The 16,599-nt window shown below is 41.4% G+C and overlaps 1 protein-coding gene across 1 annotated transcript in view; it reads right to left on the reverse strand.

Moving 5' to 3' along the window:
• CIR1 (corepressor interacting with RBPJ, CIR1) overlaps positions 1-16,599 on the reverse strand; it is an 823,643-nt gene that overhangs the window by 432,024 nt on the left and 375,020 nt on the right. The window contains exon 5 of the mRNA XM_044075555.1: positions 11,825-11,883. Within this exon, the coding sequence (XP_043931490.1) occupies positions 11,825-11,883 (59 nt within the window). The remainder of the gene's footprint in view (positions 1-11,824; positions 11,884-16,599) is intronic.

The raw sequence follows: 16,599 nt of genomic DNA on the forward strand, positions 1-16,599 counted from the left end.
TTTTTCTCATTCCAGACACAAAAACGTTTCCATTTTGTGGAGTAAGCTTTTCTAGTTGAGGGCCTTCTGGCCTCCAAAATGACATCCTGCACCTCCTTGGAAAGTAGGGCCTGCTGTGATGCTAAGGAATCTTCCATGCGGCTAGATTGAGTGTTTTTACCTGACTGTGAAGGGTTTTGAAGCTGTGCTGAGTCAGAAGAAGAGGCATTAGAGGCAGGGTCCATGGTGGGGAATGCGTCAGGCTCCTCAGGAGTGGGTACCAGTGTTGCCTTGGCCAGTCCGGAGCAATGAGGATCATCTTTGGTCTGTCTGCTCTGGTCTTCAATAGAACTTTGGGCAGCAGAGGAAGAGGTGGGAAGGCATAAACTGTCATTGATGTCCAACTGAAAGAGAGAGCGTCCACTCTCCAGGCCTTTGGATGAAGATCCTTGAGCAGAATTTTGTCAATTGATGATTTTTGTGGGAGGCAAAGAGATCTATGTCTGGCCATCCCCATTCTTGGATTATTTCTGTAAAAACTTTTGGATGCAACTTCCATTCGTGTGGATCTGTCATATTCCTGCTTAGGTTGTCTGCCAGCGTGTTTTCCTTGCCTGGCAAGTACTGTGCTTGTAGTTCCATTTGTAAGTCCATGGCCATGTTCCAAAGTGACATGGCCAGTCTGCATAGGGGGTAAGAATGTGTTCCTCCCTGCTTGTTTATGTACCACATAACTGTGGTGTTGTCCGTTGTTATCAATAGTTGACCTGATTGTAGAAGGTCCTTGAAAGCTATAATAGCATTTATTACTGCTAGCATTTCTTTTTGATTGATGTGAAGGTGCTTTTCTTTTTGGGACCATTTGCCCTGAATGCACCGGTCTGTCATGTGCGCCTCCCAGGCGTAGTCCGAGGCGTCTGTTGTGATGACTTGATTTGCTTGAGGCTTGCTGAATGGAAGACCTACGTTTGTTTGACATGCTTGAGCCCACCACAGAAATTCCTTTGCAGACATGGAATTAGTGGTATTATTGTTTCCAAACTGTGGCTGTGTTGAGACCATATGTTTTTCAGGTACCATTGTAGTTTCCTCATATGCAGCTTTGCACATGGGATTAGTAAGATGCAAGATGCCATGAATCCCAGAGCCTGCAGGATTTTCCTTGCAGTCAGCCTGGTGCAATTTGCTAGTGTTCTGAAGTATTGAATTAGTTGCCCCTGCTTCTCTGGCGTGAGGTAGGCCATCTGGGTGTTTGTGTCCAAATTGGCACCCAGGAAAATTATCTTCCGAGAGGGTATTAGCCTTGATTTCTTTTTGTTGACTGTGTATCCCAGAGAGTTCAATAACATTATTACATAAGCCAGATGTTTCAGAAGAATGTGCTTGCTGTCCGCTTGGATCAGGCAGTCGTCCAAATAGGGATATATTTGTATCCCTTGAAGTCTGCAGTAGGCAATTACTGATGCCAGGCATTTCGTGAATACTCTGGGCGCAGTAGATAAGCCAAAGGGCAATGCAGAGAATTGATAATGGGTTGAACCTGCAAGAAATCTGAGGTACCTTCTGCAATTTTGTCTGATTGGGACATGCAGGTATGCCTCCTTGAGGTCCAATGTTACCAGCCAAGACTCCTTGCCCAGCATGGGAAGAAGTTGCTGTAGAGTGAGCATCTTGAATTTTGGTACGAGTAGAAATGTGTTTAGGATGGATAGATCCAAAATAGGTCTCCAATCTTTTCCCTTCCTTGGCACCAGAAATAGCCTGGAATAAAAACCTTGACCTTGTTCGTGCGCAGGTACCTCTTGAATAGCTTTCATGTTTATGAGATCTGTAATTTGCCTTTGTGCCTCTGCCCTTTGATTGTGTGGCAGGTTTGGCATGCCTCTCATTTTTGGAAAGGTGTGAAAATGGAATTTGTAGCCTCTGTTTATAATGTCCAGGATCCATTTGTCCTTTGTGACAATATGCCAATTTTTTGAAAATAATGCCAGCTTTCCTCCTAAGGGAGCTGCCATTTGAGACCTGGTTGGCATGCAAAGGGGAAAGTCATTGGGTTTGCTTTCTGAAAGATTGCGAATTGTCCTCACCACCTCTTTGTGTAGGAGCTTGCCATTGTCTGCCTCTATATGATCCTTGGGATTGTCCTCTGCCCCTCGGGCGCCTGTATCTGCCTCTTTGGGGTCTGTCTGTGGCAGGAAAGGACCAGTTTTTGGAAGGCCAATTTCTACTAAAACGTGGGGGTTGAACCTGTAGAAATTCTTTCACAGTTTGCATTGATTTAGCCTTTTCCTCCATTTTCCTTAATACCTCCTCAGCATTAGCACCAAATAGTACATCCTTTTGAAGAGGGGCGTCTAGTAATTTAGCTTTGACCTGATCAGGCAAGGCTTGTTCCTTGAGCCAGGCATGCCTACGTATGACTGATCCTGTAACAGCAGCTCTACATGAGGCCTCTAGAGCATTAAAACCACATTGTAAGGTATGCTTACCCACTTGTTCTGCACTATGCATCAAATCCTGCAACTCCTTCAGGTTGTGACATTTTACTTTTCAATTGTGATAACAAAAACTGTTGGTATTTTAGCATATGAAACTGACAGTTTAAGGCCCTCATGGATAAGGTAGCCGAGGTATATACCTTTTTTCCCAACCTTTCTAAGGATCTGGAATCTCTCTCGGAAGGCAATGGATTTTTAGCAATGGAGGCCTTAACTCCCTTGGGGCCCTGTGATATGGTTTCTGGGTCAGCAGCATGGCTTTTGTATAGAAACTGGTGTGAGTCAGGGACCCTGTAGTACCTGTCCAGCTTAACTGGAGCTGGAGGTAGAGAGTCCGGGTTAAGGCAGGCCTCCGAGTAAACATCATCTAGGATGTCCAAGACAGGAGGTATAGCCAGAGGCCTGTGCTGAGGAAGCAAGAGAAATTCCCTGAGCCTTTTCTTGGAATCTGAATAATCCTGGCCTTCCCAGTGGAAGTGTTCCCTTAAGGTATGTAAAGTTTCCCCAAATGAGTAATCCTCAGGGGGGGATACAGAAGGGATGGACTCCTCCGCATCAGAGTCTTCAAAAGGGGAGTAAGAATGTTCCTGATCATCAGAGTGCTCTGAAATAATGGAGCCCTGATCAGAGGAGGGGGAATCTTCCTCCACTCTAGGCCTTTTGTCCGGAGGGGGCTGAGAACCTCTTATAAGAGTAATTAAATCCTCAGCCATTTTAAGCATCTGTTTCTTAGGCATAGGGCCTGGAGATGGGCCCTGTGTAGTTGGTCTCTTAGAGTGCATGGTTGCTTTAGACTTTGTGAAAGCCTTGATGGAGAAAGAAGAGGAAGGTCTGAAGACACCTTGAGTGGAGGTGGACCTGTCCACATTCTGAGTTTCAACACCAAGAGTGGCTTCGGTATCTGTTGTCGGGGTGTGGGCCGAGGAGCCTGCGACCTCGGGCACAGGAGACACCGTCAAAGACAGGTCGTCGGTAGTCAGGGGCTGCGTAGGCGCCTCGCTGAGAACCGGACCACGTGTAGTCGGCTTTGGTGTGGTGTCGGTAGAGGCCGCGGACCTCGTGTGTCGGTCCTTGTCTTTGCGTTTTTTAGACAAAACCGGAGTCAGAGTATCCGATGACATAGTATAGTTAAATGCTTTCCCAAAATAATGCTGGGCGAACTCCGCCCGATGCTTAATAGTGCGTTTGTTGAATGTAGCACAAAAGCGACAGACCGAGACGTCGTGGTCTGGGACTAAACAAGGTATACAGAGGGAATGGAAATCCTTATGCGGTATTTGCTTCCCACAGGAAATACAATTATTAACTTTGTCTGACATCGGTCTGAGGCAAGAAAAGTTTCCCCAACGGGGTACTTCGCTTTTAAGACGACTTCGGTTTCCAAATTTTCGTAATCTCAGGAGCTGGCCGACCGGCACTTGAGAACTGCTTCTGCTTCGGGCACCGCGCGGCAAGAAAGACTGAAGAAAATGGTGTTGGCTGGTTCCTTTATACCCCTGTCGCTCTGACGTCAGGGAAGAAGCGACGACAACAGACGCCAGACCTAGACTTTGGAATTCGGCCGACCGAGGACCCGTCTGACGGCAGGAGAACCCCATCTGTTATGACTGCAGCTGTATGCACGATGAACATCAGAGGAATCATACAAGAGCGTCATCTTTCTCCTCAGTCTTTTGCTTTATATTTAGAGTCAGTGGCAAACAAAATAAGAGTCAGAAATTCAAGGATACAATTATGGTCATCAAGAAAAATTGGCTTTAATTGCAGAAGATATTATTTTGTACCTGATAAATCCAGAAAAGGACATCTCAGTTTTGAGACAGTTTAAAGTCTTTTTGGGATATAAAATTAATGAAGATAAAACAAAGGATATAGGCATAAATTATGTACCCACACATGTGCACAGGTTCATGGGGACATGATAATGTGATGTATTTAGGATTATGGATTCAAAGGCTTCTGTTATGGTAGCATAGGATATGTGAGAAGAGACAAAACAAAATATATATATATAAAAACTGAGAAACTAGAAGCTCTTGTTTATAGATATAGGTAGTAAAATATAAACAATGAACATGTTTTTTGTCTATTAGTTTTACATACAGGTCAGGCATATTTTTATCAACCAGAGGAGAAGCTGTGGACAATAATAAAAAGAGTTGAAATAATTTATCTGGTAGGGGAATAGGACAAGATTTAAGTGGGATAAGTTGATCCTTCTAATACAACAATGTGGTTTAGGATTACATGACTTGAAGGGATATTTTAGAGCCACACAATTAAGGTCCTTATATGCAACATAAGCAGAAAGTTATAAGTCAAAGTGGAAAAGGAAGATAAAACGGTGGGGGGGGGGGGGTTCAAGAAATAAGGAGAGAGTGAGATTTTGTATGCAGATCCTTAAGACTAACAGCCATACAGAATATTAAATTCATACAGTAGCAGAAAATAGTCTAAGTACTAAGCCAACACAAGAATGGAGAAAGGAGATTTTACTGATAGTTAGGGGTACAGAGAACAGGCAAGAGGGGGCCAGAATTTAACTGAGAAAACTTGTTAAGGAGCCCAGGCACTGGAAGCAAACAACTAGAGAGGGAACGGTAACAGAATGTGATGAGGCCAAGAAGACAGACTGCCTTCCCTACCAGGGTTTAATAGAGAACAGGCAAAGAGAAAGGGATAGTGGAATCCTAAGTCAAAGACCTTCTCTGGTAGAGGTTTTAGCTGAATATAGAACAGACGTTGGTCTTAAAAAAGGAATACTTAATAGGGCAAATAAAATACTGCACATTAACTATAAGAATAAATCAGGGTAAGTTAGAAAAGAGTGTGAGTAGAGACTGGATAAGCAATTTACAAGTGAACAATGGGAGGACATATGCATGGCACCCAATTATGCAATAAAGTCTAGAAGGTTTAAGATTTTTGCGTGGAAGTGTCTGCTTAGGTATTTTATACCCCAAGCAAGCTCCAAAGAATTAAAAATGGCAAATGTTGGAGGGTGTTATAGGGAAGAAAGAGGTAACTGGGAACATATGTTTTGGGCGTGTAATGAGCTGGCAGATTTTAAAAATGCCCTACAGAGTCCTCTGTCAGAAATATTGGGCAAGCAAATGGTTGTAACTAAGAAAATAATTCTGTTTAGCTGGGACACAGGATCTGAACTGCCTAGACATAGGAAGGCCTTGCTAAGTTTAATTCTGGTGGTTGCCAAAAAGCAATTACTATAAAATGGAAATCAAAGTCTAAAGAAACTGTATTTGAAAAACCCTTTTGTGATGAGGTGTGCCAATGTAGAAGGAATTCCTGACTACTGTGGCGATGTGGTTATCAAAGGAGAGATTTCCTGACTACTGTGGCGATGTGGTTATCAAAGGAGAGACTACTGTTCACCTGTGTCCCGAGGTCTCATCACACTTTCGGTGTTTAGTGAGCTACCGCCTATGTGGTAGTTCATGGGTACTGAGTTTTTCCCAAAAGGGATGACAATGCACTTCTTGGCATTGAGCTTGAGGCCATGACTTTGACACCAAGCATCTGTCTCTGTGAGGCCCTTTTGTAGACTATCTACATCATTAGGTGGCTCTATTATGGCTCCTAGTTTGCAGTCATCTGCAAACTTTGTTAGCCAAAGACCTTCTGTGTTGGCCTGCACTTCAGAAAAGTAGATGCCAAACAGGAGAGGACCCAGGACCAAACCCTGTGGTACTCCACTCATCACTGGTCTGAAGTTGGACTTGGACTCGGCTACTTTTACTGTATGGGTTCTGTCAGTGAGCCAGTTGCCCACCCATCTTGTGACATAGGGATTTATGCCCAGTTCAGTGACTTTATCTATAATTCTAGAGTGGGGGATGGTATTGAAAGCTTTGGCAAGGTCAGGACAGGCTGTTTGCACTACCTTGCCTTCGTCTACGGCTCTAGTGACTGCTTCAAAGAAGTCAATCAGGTTTAGTAGACATGATCTACCTTTTACAAACCCAAACTGAGTGGGGTCCAGGGTTTGGAGGCTACTTACGTCTTTGTTTATAAGCTCCAAGATGATACGTTCCATGGCCTTGCAGACCAGGCTCGTCAGGCTAATGGAGCAGTAGTTTCTGGGGTCCATGGTGGCACCCTCTTTGTGGAGTGGGATAACTGTCGCTGTGTGCCATTCAGTAGGCACATAGCCTGAGGTGAGGCTATGATTCAACACTGTACTTAGGTGGGGTGCCAGTTCATTCTGTAGTTTGTGCAGTGTGCATCCTGGGATGTTGTTTGGTCCCATGGATGCTGTGTTCTTGGCTTTGGAGAATGCAGTCTTTACTTGTTCATCTGTGATTACAGGGGCTTTGCATTCTTCCGGTATTAAGATGGGCCCTTTGGAGGGTGAGTGGGGGTAAAGTTATCACTGAACCTATCTGCCAGGATGTTGGCAATAGCGGTTGGTTCTGTATATTTAGTGCCATTGTGTTGTAGCTCAGAGCAGATCTGAGTGTTGCCATTGATTTTCTTGACATAGCTGTAAAATGCTTTGTGGTTGTCTTTGGAATCAGTGGCAATTTTATTTTCATAACTGGCTTTGGAGTATTTTATGAGGGATCTCAGCTTCTTGCTGAGGCTGACCAGGGAGTTCCTCCAATCTTGGGATTTTCCTCTTTTTTGCAATAGCTTCTTCCTTCTGTTGTAGAGTTTGTTTATGGCAGGGAGCAACCAGATCGGCTTCCTTTTTTTGGAGGATAGCATCTTGGTTCTATTGGGGATGGCATGTTCCATGCACTCGTGTATGTGCTTATATAGTGCATTTGTGTAAGATTCAGCAGTCGTACCTCTATTTTCCATATGCATGGGTGTCATGAAGTTTACCACTTCTGTCTCAAGAAGCATGAAGTTGGCTTTGGAGTAGTTTTTGACAGTGGTTTCCTTAATGGGGGGTGGGATATGGATGTCTAGGGTGATTAGCATGTGGTCAGATCTGACCAGCGAGGAGATGACCTTTGGCGTGGAACACTGGTTACCCATACTGGTAAGGACCAGGTCCAGGATAGTGCTGCCCCTGGTGGGGGTGTGGATAAGCTGATCCAAGACGTTGGAATTTATGAATTACAGCAAACGTTGAATGAATTGGTACATGAGTAGTTTTCCCAGTTGATGGTGGGGTAGTTTAAATTGCCCATAATTAAGGTATTGGGTTGTACCTTAATATTTTCCAGTATCTTAAAAAACGAAGAGTGGGAATCCTGGGGCATGGTGGGTGAGCTATAACAAACTACAACCTGGATTGCAGTCTTGCCCAGTGTTAGTTGCACTTGGATAATTTCGGATGCATTATGTTGAGCAACTAGCCTAGAGGTGTGGATATCCTTAATGAATGTGGACACGCCTCCACCTTTAGTGTTTCGGTCCAGGTTAGGTGGCTGAAAAGTGTGGTATGAATTATAGCCTGGTAATGCAGGGGTGCTCTCTGGAGCCTTGATCCAGGTCTCTGTCACTGCACAGATGTCGATGTTCTCCATTTCAAGGAGTGCCTCGAGTGAGTGCATTTTGAGGTTTAGACTTCTAGCAGTGAGTAACATTACCCTCAGAATTTGCTTGCTTGTACCTGTTATGGTGGTGAATTTAGCATTTGAACCTTGCCTAAAAAAGGCACTATAGGGGTGGCAAGAGCCTTAGCCAGTATCTGGAATCTCAGAGGCAACAGGTGCAGGCCATCTCTGACAAAGCATCGTTGTCTGTCGACCATGTCGTCCCAGGGAGAAAGATACTAGATCCCCTTAGAATGACACCAGAAGCTTAGCCAATTGTTGAAGTCAATCATTTTGTCCTTGTACTGTAGTATCATTCTGGGATATGGCAGGATGCTACTCAGGGCTAGGGTCATACCTACCTGGCTACAAGATCTGAGAACTCCTTCATGTCTCTTATATATATATATATACATACATATATATATATTTCTATACACACATATATAATAAACATAAAAATAGACCATTAATACATCTAATAACAAAATGAGAGGAAGCAGATCCCCAAATGGGGGTCATCATAAAAGTAAGTGGGAAAAACAGCACTAGATCATGTAAACAGTCAGAGGATGTTCTTCTTTGGATAGTAGAAAAATTTATTTATTTTTATTTTATTTATTTATTTAACATTAGTAAACCGGGAAATTCAGACTTAGAACAAAGCCAATTTTCAGCAGAGGCCCAGGGAGAAATGCTCCAGACGTATGTCTTTGTAACGTGGGAGGAAACCAGAGCACCCGGAGAAAACCCACATGAATGCAGGGAGGATATGCAGACTCCACACAGAAGGAACCCCAGCAGAGAATTGAATTGGAGAACCTCTTGCTGTGAGGCGACAATGCTATCACTGCGCCATCCACAGAGTAAGCCATGTCATTAGTCATAGGATATTTAAAACTTTCAGATTTTAAAGACTGAACATTCACTTCCTGTTATAGCTGAAGGCTTCCCTCTCAGGATATGCTCAGCCAATCAGCTGCCACAGGAAGGGGGGGGGGGAGTCTGAGCCTTTGAAAGCTGGTCAGTATTGGGTTACCTTAGCAGACCCAAAATGCTAATGAGGCAGTGGGAATGATGAACATCAGAGGTACAGTGTACAATGGTACACTTGAAAAGTTAAAACTTTATCTGGATGGAATAAACTCCAAAGACTCAGGCAAGGTATACAAAATTTTAAATATCCTATGATTAATGACATGGCTAACTCTGTGGCCAAGAATCTTTTAATATTTTAGACACATTTGCAAGATGTGGAGAAAGGCAGGTTAAGCACAAATAATGCAATATTTTCTTATATAAGAGAGGAAAGATTGTGTACACTTTCACCTGGACAGACAGAGATCAGCATACCTCCTTTCAGAAGGGGATATTACAGAAGCAAATGTAGGACTTTCATTGAACTACACAGCAGGTCCAGATGGTTTATCTTTAGAAGAATACAACATACTGCTCCACATGGTGATCAATGAAAAACTTGGTGCATACAACTCTTGAACCTTTGAGGGCATACAACAGTCACCTTGATTCTAGAAGGAGTCACTTAACTTCGTGCTCACCAAACCTAGGAAGGACATTACAGGTCCAGAGAACTACTGACCTTTTTCAATCCTAAATACTGCTCATGAAGTATACATAACAACACAAGACAAGCACAATGCCAATGGTAGTGCCTTTGTCAACGCAGTGGGACCAATCTGGTTTTGTTAAAAACAGAATCTAGAGACTGCATCAGAAGAGTGCTGGAACTAATAGATACTGTTACAGCAAATGCTATTTCAACACAGTATTGGTGCTCAAAAAGCATCCAACAGTCTGTCTTGCTCAATTTATGTGAGTTTCCTACCTCTTTGTACATGTTTTGAGGGCACTTCATTGTGAGTCAACTGGTTATATTAGGTTTGGGTGGAGGATCTCCTCTGGGTTTCTCGTGCTTTGTGGTATCAGTCAAGGATGTGTATTGTCGCCTTTAATGTTTGTACTGGATATGGAACTTTCTGCTTATAAAATGAAAAAGTACGTATATAATAGATCACACTTTCTAAGCATTAAACAGTTGGCTATCTTGACAGTAGTTATGTAACTCTCCCTAACCCTAGCAGGATATGATTATAGGAATTTTGAATATTTTTGATGATTTTTTGTCTTTTTCAAATTTTAGAAAATTAAACTCAGGCGCTTTGTTCATGAGGGTCTTTTAATCCTTTTTACAAAGAATTTACAACTAAAGATCCTTTATCTTCTTTTGGGAGTAGAAATGGAATCTTCTGGTCAGAAAACAACAACATTTGATAAACTAAATTCCATTCTTGATTACTAGATTAATGAAAAGAAGATTTGCAATAGATCACAGAATAACTTTAATTAAAAATGACATCAATTCCAAAACTTCTTTTCCTTATAGCTGCCTCTGTGGCACATACTTCTTCAAAGAAGAAATGTGTTGGGGGTAATACTTTTCTAAATACTTTTGGACTCCTAAGAAATCTAGAGTTGGACTATCAGTAAGGGAAAGATGTAAATGAGTAGAAGGTCTATACATATCTAAACACAATACAATTCTTATACTTGGGCTGCTAAGATTTATACAGTTGCACTTTAATATGAAGCCCAACAGAAATTTCCAAGAATTAAATATTTTAAGGAATGTTACCAGAGAACATGCTTCTCATATTTTGAATGAGTTTTGAATTTCTTGGCTACTTGACAATCGCCTACCATTAAAATCTTGGTTAATATTTTAAGAGTATGGAAATTGATGGGGTACTCACAAAGTGGTTATGTTAACTTACTGAAGGAAGCCACTTACCCAACATAGGAAAATACTATAATGTGGGATGCAGTTAATACAAGGTGTCTTGGTGGATTTCTTTTTGTATTATGAGGAATTACTTCTTGCAGAAGTGAATGAATAGTTACTGCTGTCAGCAGTAAAATAAATCGTAGCAAAAAGAATGAAAAATGACCAGCAGTTACTCAACACAATGATGATAAAAATACTTCCAGTGCTGACTTGCTGGGACAAAGTTTCCTGAGAGAAAGCATAACTCATAGTTCTGACTCGCATATCAATAGTGTACTTAGAAAAATATTGGACACTTTCTGGAAACAGAAATCTGTACTGAGTGTAGTTACACATTGTGAAGAGAATGTCGGTATTACATGCTCTTTCCATAATATCTTCTACTCTATTGCAACTTTCTGTTAAAATGATTCTGCTTTATTCTTTTTGGATACCTATGACAGTTGCAAAATTTGGTAGCTTTTGAGAGTTCTTGTATACTGGAATCTTGCAGGAGGAATGGGAGACAAGTGTCATTTACTCTAAGTTCCTATTACACAAGTGATTTCCTTGTCACAGGCTCCACTTTTGTGTAGGAATACTAGCTGTAGCTAAGAAATGTATTACCTGAAAATGGATACACATTTATCCTCCTGGGTGAGTTGATTGGAAATCTCTTAAAGTATTATACAGAACTTTCTATTAAGCTAAAGGTTGTTGGTGAAATGTGTACAGCTCTGGTCAAGGTTAATGACTGTATTTCTAATGAAAGTCTCTGATATTACTTAATGAAGGTGCCACTTCTTTGCTTATTTGATACATGTAGCTTTACATTTTCATCATATATATTTCTAGCCCTTCACATCGTTTTGTTTGAATTTAATTTAAAAAAGACAACTGATAATCTGTGTGCATATGAAAACATGTTTTTATACAGGCGCAGAGAGGAAGGGAAAGTTAAAAGTGCATGTCCCAGGATAACACGACACACAATGCATTAAATGCAACTACTTTCATCTGAAAAGTTTTGAAAGATGGTTTAAACTTTAAGCAATACTCACTTTTCACGTGGCGCTACCTTCTGCCACTCAAATTTATATTCAGTTTCTCCATCTTCTTGCTGCAGGAAAAGTGCACAAACAAAAGACTGTGTTAATACAGTATCCAAAACTTATTTCTATACAAAATAACTTGATTTATGCAGTATCCCCATCATGCTCAAACAGAAAGCCATTTGACGTTTTACTAGTGAAAAAAACTTTTTCTATCAAACTTCAGTGAATATCAAGAACATAAAAAGTGCTGGATGCCTTTAAAATCTATTTGTGGTGCCAGAGCAGTCTCAATGATGGAAACCGGTTATGAATTAAAAGCATGCAAAAAAGTATGTTTTTTTGTGTGTGTGTTGGGAGGGTAACTAACATAAAGGCATTCAAAAACAGGACTTAAATCTAGGCTGGATGTAAATTAAATATTTATTCTGATCTGCAGTTCTTACCTCTGGTTCATTTATTAAAACAATTATTCCCTTACATGCTTATAAAGCAAGATTCAGTTTTCCATAAGCCTGATGCAGTCCTTCATGAAAGATTTAAATGATGTCAGAAACCATATAAAACAATTATGTGATTACTCACCATGCCAGCTGACCATGACATAACTTCATGATATCTTAAAACTCAACATCTATGACAGAGAGATAACTTCTCCTAAATATATCTTTATCTCAAGACAGATCTGAGAAAGGTGCAGAGGGAGTGAACTTGATCTTAAGGAATACCCTAACCAAAATCAACAACCAAATACAGTAGACAGACAATCAGTTCTGGTTTCCATAAGTCTCCATTACAAAAGCTGTAAAGACTACCCAAGCTCCCATTTCACTCCCACCACCACCACCGGCAGAACACACTACTTCGTAGCATTTTCAAACATCAGTTCTGAACTCATGCTTTTAGGCAATATTAATGTCAACTGGGCAAATCACACCGGCCCCCTTCTCTAACTCTGAGATTTATCTACTTGAGCTAGCACAACTTCTAACTTCAACTTGCAAACACAAATCTGGTCACAAAGCACCTACTGAATGGGTTTTACCAGTTCTCACAATAACATTACACTTAGAGGTGACTGTACATGATTACTTGCCTGTTTTTGTTATATGGTGTGCAAGTAAAATACTAGTGGGACTATTGCTCTGAGACCCAAAGGCAATATCATTTTGATGACTATAATCAGCTTGTAACAACTAACTGGTCTCCTCTTTCCAATGTAGCAGTGGCCTTCTTCAGTTGATGCCCTACAGGTTAGCTCTCTATGAAAAATATATATATCAAATCCAAGTCGCTGCTTTCAGTGTGTGTATTTACTTACCTGCTTGCATGTTGGAAAGTCTTGTTTTAAAGGATACATCCTAGTAAAACTGACATCACAAAATATATCATTACACCATAAACTGTAGTATAAAACAGTGGAACAGCTTCAAAATATTTGCACAAAATATTAAATAGAGTGCAATAAGCAAGAATAAAACACGGTATAAATTTTAAGTATGCACAGCCAATAAACAGTCAGGAGCAAACCAAGAAAATCAAGCTTGAAGCAGGTAACAATGCATTCCATATATACAGACAGAAAAGTAGACGATGCAGTATGTAAGAAAGTACTACAGGAAGTACGTACAATGTAATGTTGGCATAAAGTTATATAATTATGTTATGCCATAAATGCAAATACATGTGCTCATAAAATAGGAAATTAGGGAGGTCAATGTTTATCTTGGTTGCTTCTTGTACTGGGAGATGTTGCTCATCAGTGGAAAGCTGAAAATAATCTATGCATTCAGGCCTGAGGGCCAAGCATGAACAGCAGCATGCCTGGGGGACTGTCCCTAAGGAGGGATCAAGGCAAAATACCTGCTGCATTTGTTGTTGAAAGGGGAGACAAAGACTGCAGCAAGGATGACCCCATTTCTGGAAGATAGTGTCTGCCATTGACTGATACAGGGAACACTCGTGAGGCATCAATAACACTCAGCTGAGCATGTCAGCTAATATGACGGACTCCCCAATAATATGAGTTGCTACCAGAAAGAGGTTAGTAGCAGCTGCCACTGCCACACTCTCATTGCTTCTTGACATAGGGGGTAAGACCTGGTCCCTCCCTGTTTGTTGATGTACCAAACCACTGACATGTTTTCTGTTTGGATTGCAACAGTCCCCACAAGGTAGAAAGCTGTCTAGTTTGCAATGATAGAAGAACCACTCTCATCTTAAGTACACTAATATGAAATCTGGTGTCCTGGGGTGACCATGTGCATTGGTCTATCCAGCACAGACAGCGCCTCCCCCACCCCAACTGGGAGGTGTCCTTGGTCAACTTGGCATTTGGGAAAGGAAGAACAAATGAACTTCCTTGAGCGACTTCCAAGGAGTGGAGCCACCAAAGTAGAGACTCCTTGCAGACACACAAGACAGGCTGATGGGACGATTCAAAGGAATTTATTATGCAACCAGCTTATTGTACGTTTTTTATTTTTATATTTTTTCTCCTAACAGATTTGTTTTTCAACTGAATTGTACAGGTTTATAGGTCACATTAAAGGTGAGAAAAGTTTTGAAATGATTTATTGTGGTCTCATTTTTTTATATCACAAAAACCTAGTATTTTAACAGGGGTGTGTACACTTTTTATATCCACTGTATATATTACCCATAATGAGAATAACTAGGATCATACCATTGATAACTTGAGGGGGAACAATGCTTGGTATAAAGAATTTAGGAGCTGCCTCTGTCCATTAGTACAGGGGGCAGTCCTAGGGTAAATTTTCTATTTCTCATCCACAGATCCAAGTTGAGCTTGAATATGGACAGAGAGTTGTTTTGTTTTATATGGATGGCGAGTCTGTTTCAGAGCAGCAGTATCCTCTGCGAGATATACCTGTCCCACTAAACCAGTCTGCTAATATTGCAGAAGTTGTTTAGATCCCTAGACAAAGTATTTATGATGCCATTTGACTTGATGTGCAGTAAATCCATCAGTACTGGGTCAGAGGATGACCTGTATGCCAGACACAGGTCACTTCTTAGCAGTCTGTAGGATAGACAGTATATTGACAGGGCTTTGAGTCGGCCGATTCGAATATGCTGTTTAGGCCTGGCATTGTTTTAGTAAGGTATCTCTGTGGGCTTTCCAGTTGTTGCATAAATCTAGACAAATATGTGCCAAAGAAGGCATTATAAGCAATGGTTGACATAATTAGGGCTGAGTAAAGGGGAGCAATGACATTCCTAGATCAAGAAATAATCCCTTTGTTTATAAGCTGTGCTACAGAGCACATAGCCGGACTTTCTTACAACAATGGACACGATGGTCAAACATTAGGTCACTGTCACACAGGTTCCCAAGTCCTGAACAACTGAATCAATTCTTAGTGGCAAACTGTCACTGTTGTACTTCCCTAGGGTAGATGACTTCTCAAATGCTGCAATAATGCATTTTCTGGCATTTAGTTTCAGTTTCAGTCCATGATTTTGGCACCAATTATTTACTTGAAACAAAACTTCTTGTATGATGGTCCGGTCATTTGGGGATTCAATGACTGCTCCTAGCTTGCAGTCATCTGCAAACTTAGTCAGCCAGAGCCTTTTGGTATTGGCTTTTACTTCAGAAAGGTAGATGCCAAATAGGAGAGGCCATGGCACAGAACCCTTGGAGACTCCACTGGTGATTGGTCTCTTTTTGGAAGTAACTTCCCTTATTTTGATTTCCTGCATTCTTACCCATCAGCCAATTGGCAATCAAATGGGTGACATGGGGGTTATTCCCAGTTTACTTAGCACTTCTATTATGCCTGGGTGTGGAATTTCATCAAAAGCTTTGGGTAGGTCGAGGTATGTGGCATGTACCATTTTTCCTTCATCTATTGCCTTGGTGACCTGTTTAGAAAAGTCCACCAGGTTGATTAAGAATGACCTGCCCTTGATGACTTCACACTGAGATGGGTCCAGTGAATGGAGGTTCTCTAACTCCTTACTGATTAGTTCCATGATAGATTTTTCCATAGCTTTGCATATGAGGCTGATCAGACTTATGTAACTGCCTGGGTTTGTGGAATGGCCTTCCTTATGCAGGGGAATGACTGTAGCTGTTCTCCATTTAGCTGGTACAAAACTTGTTTGAAGGCTAAAACTGAACAGTATTGATCAAACCTAGAAAGGCAACCCAGTTCAACAACTATTTGTGAGGGTCTATTCAGGATCTGTGTAGCCTGTCCTCAAGCAAATACTTGAAAACATATGTAGTCTGTTCTACAAGTCTTACTTACAGCAATAGCTATCTGAGAAGCTTGCACACACAGTCTACATAGGAGATATGAGACAGCCCCTATGTACTACATCACAGTCATGTTATGTGTTAGGATCTGGAGGACCATTTTTCACAAATCTGGCAGAAGGCTTTCAATACCAGGATAACAACAAGCATTTATTTCACATGTACGTGTTTTTTTTCCTCATGTTCAGGTCCCAAGTTTCCTGAACTGGAAGCCTGCCCACACAGAACCCCACCACCCCCAAGGCAGATATGAGGAGACAATGGTAAGGGTCACAAATGGGCACAGCTACTCTAAATGGCAATCCTAGGCTGAGTTGGAGCTGTCCCATCTACAATAAGACCAGTTTTCTGCCGCAAGAGGATGTAACTCTTGGTCTCCAGAGGTTGGATGTGCTGATGCCACCTGTTTATGAGGAATCAGTGGAACCTATTAACATACAAACAGGCAAGAGACACCATCAGAATGCAGGAAGCTATGTAGCTTTGTAGTCTGAGAAAC

Source organism: Protopterus annectens, chromosome 6.part1 (assembly GCF_019279795.1).
Source record: "Protopterus annectens isolate FY-2018-M chromosome 6.part1, PAN1.0, whole genome shotgun sequence".
Lineage (NCBI taxonomy): Eukaryota > Metazoa > Chordata > Ceratodontiformes > Protopteridae > Protopterus > Protopterus annectens.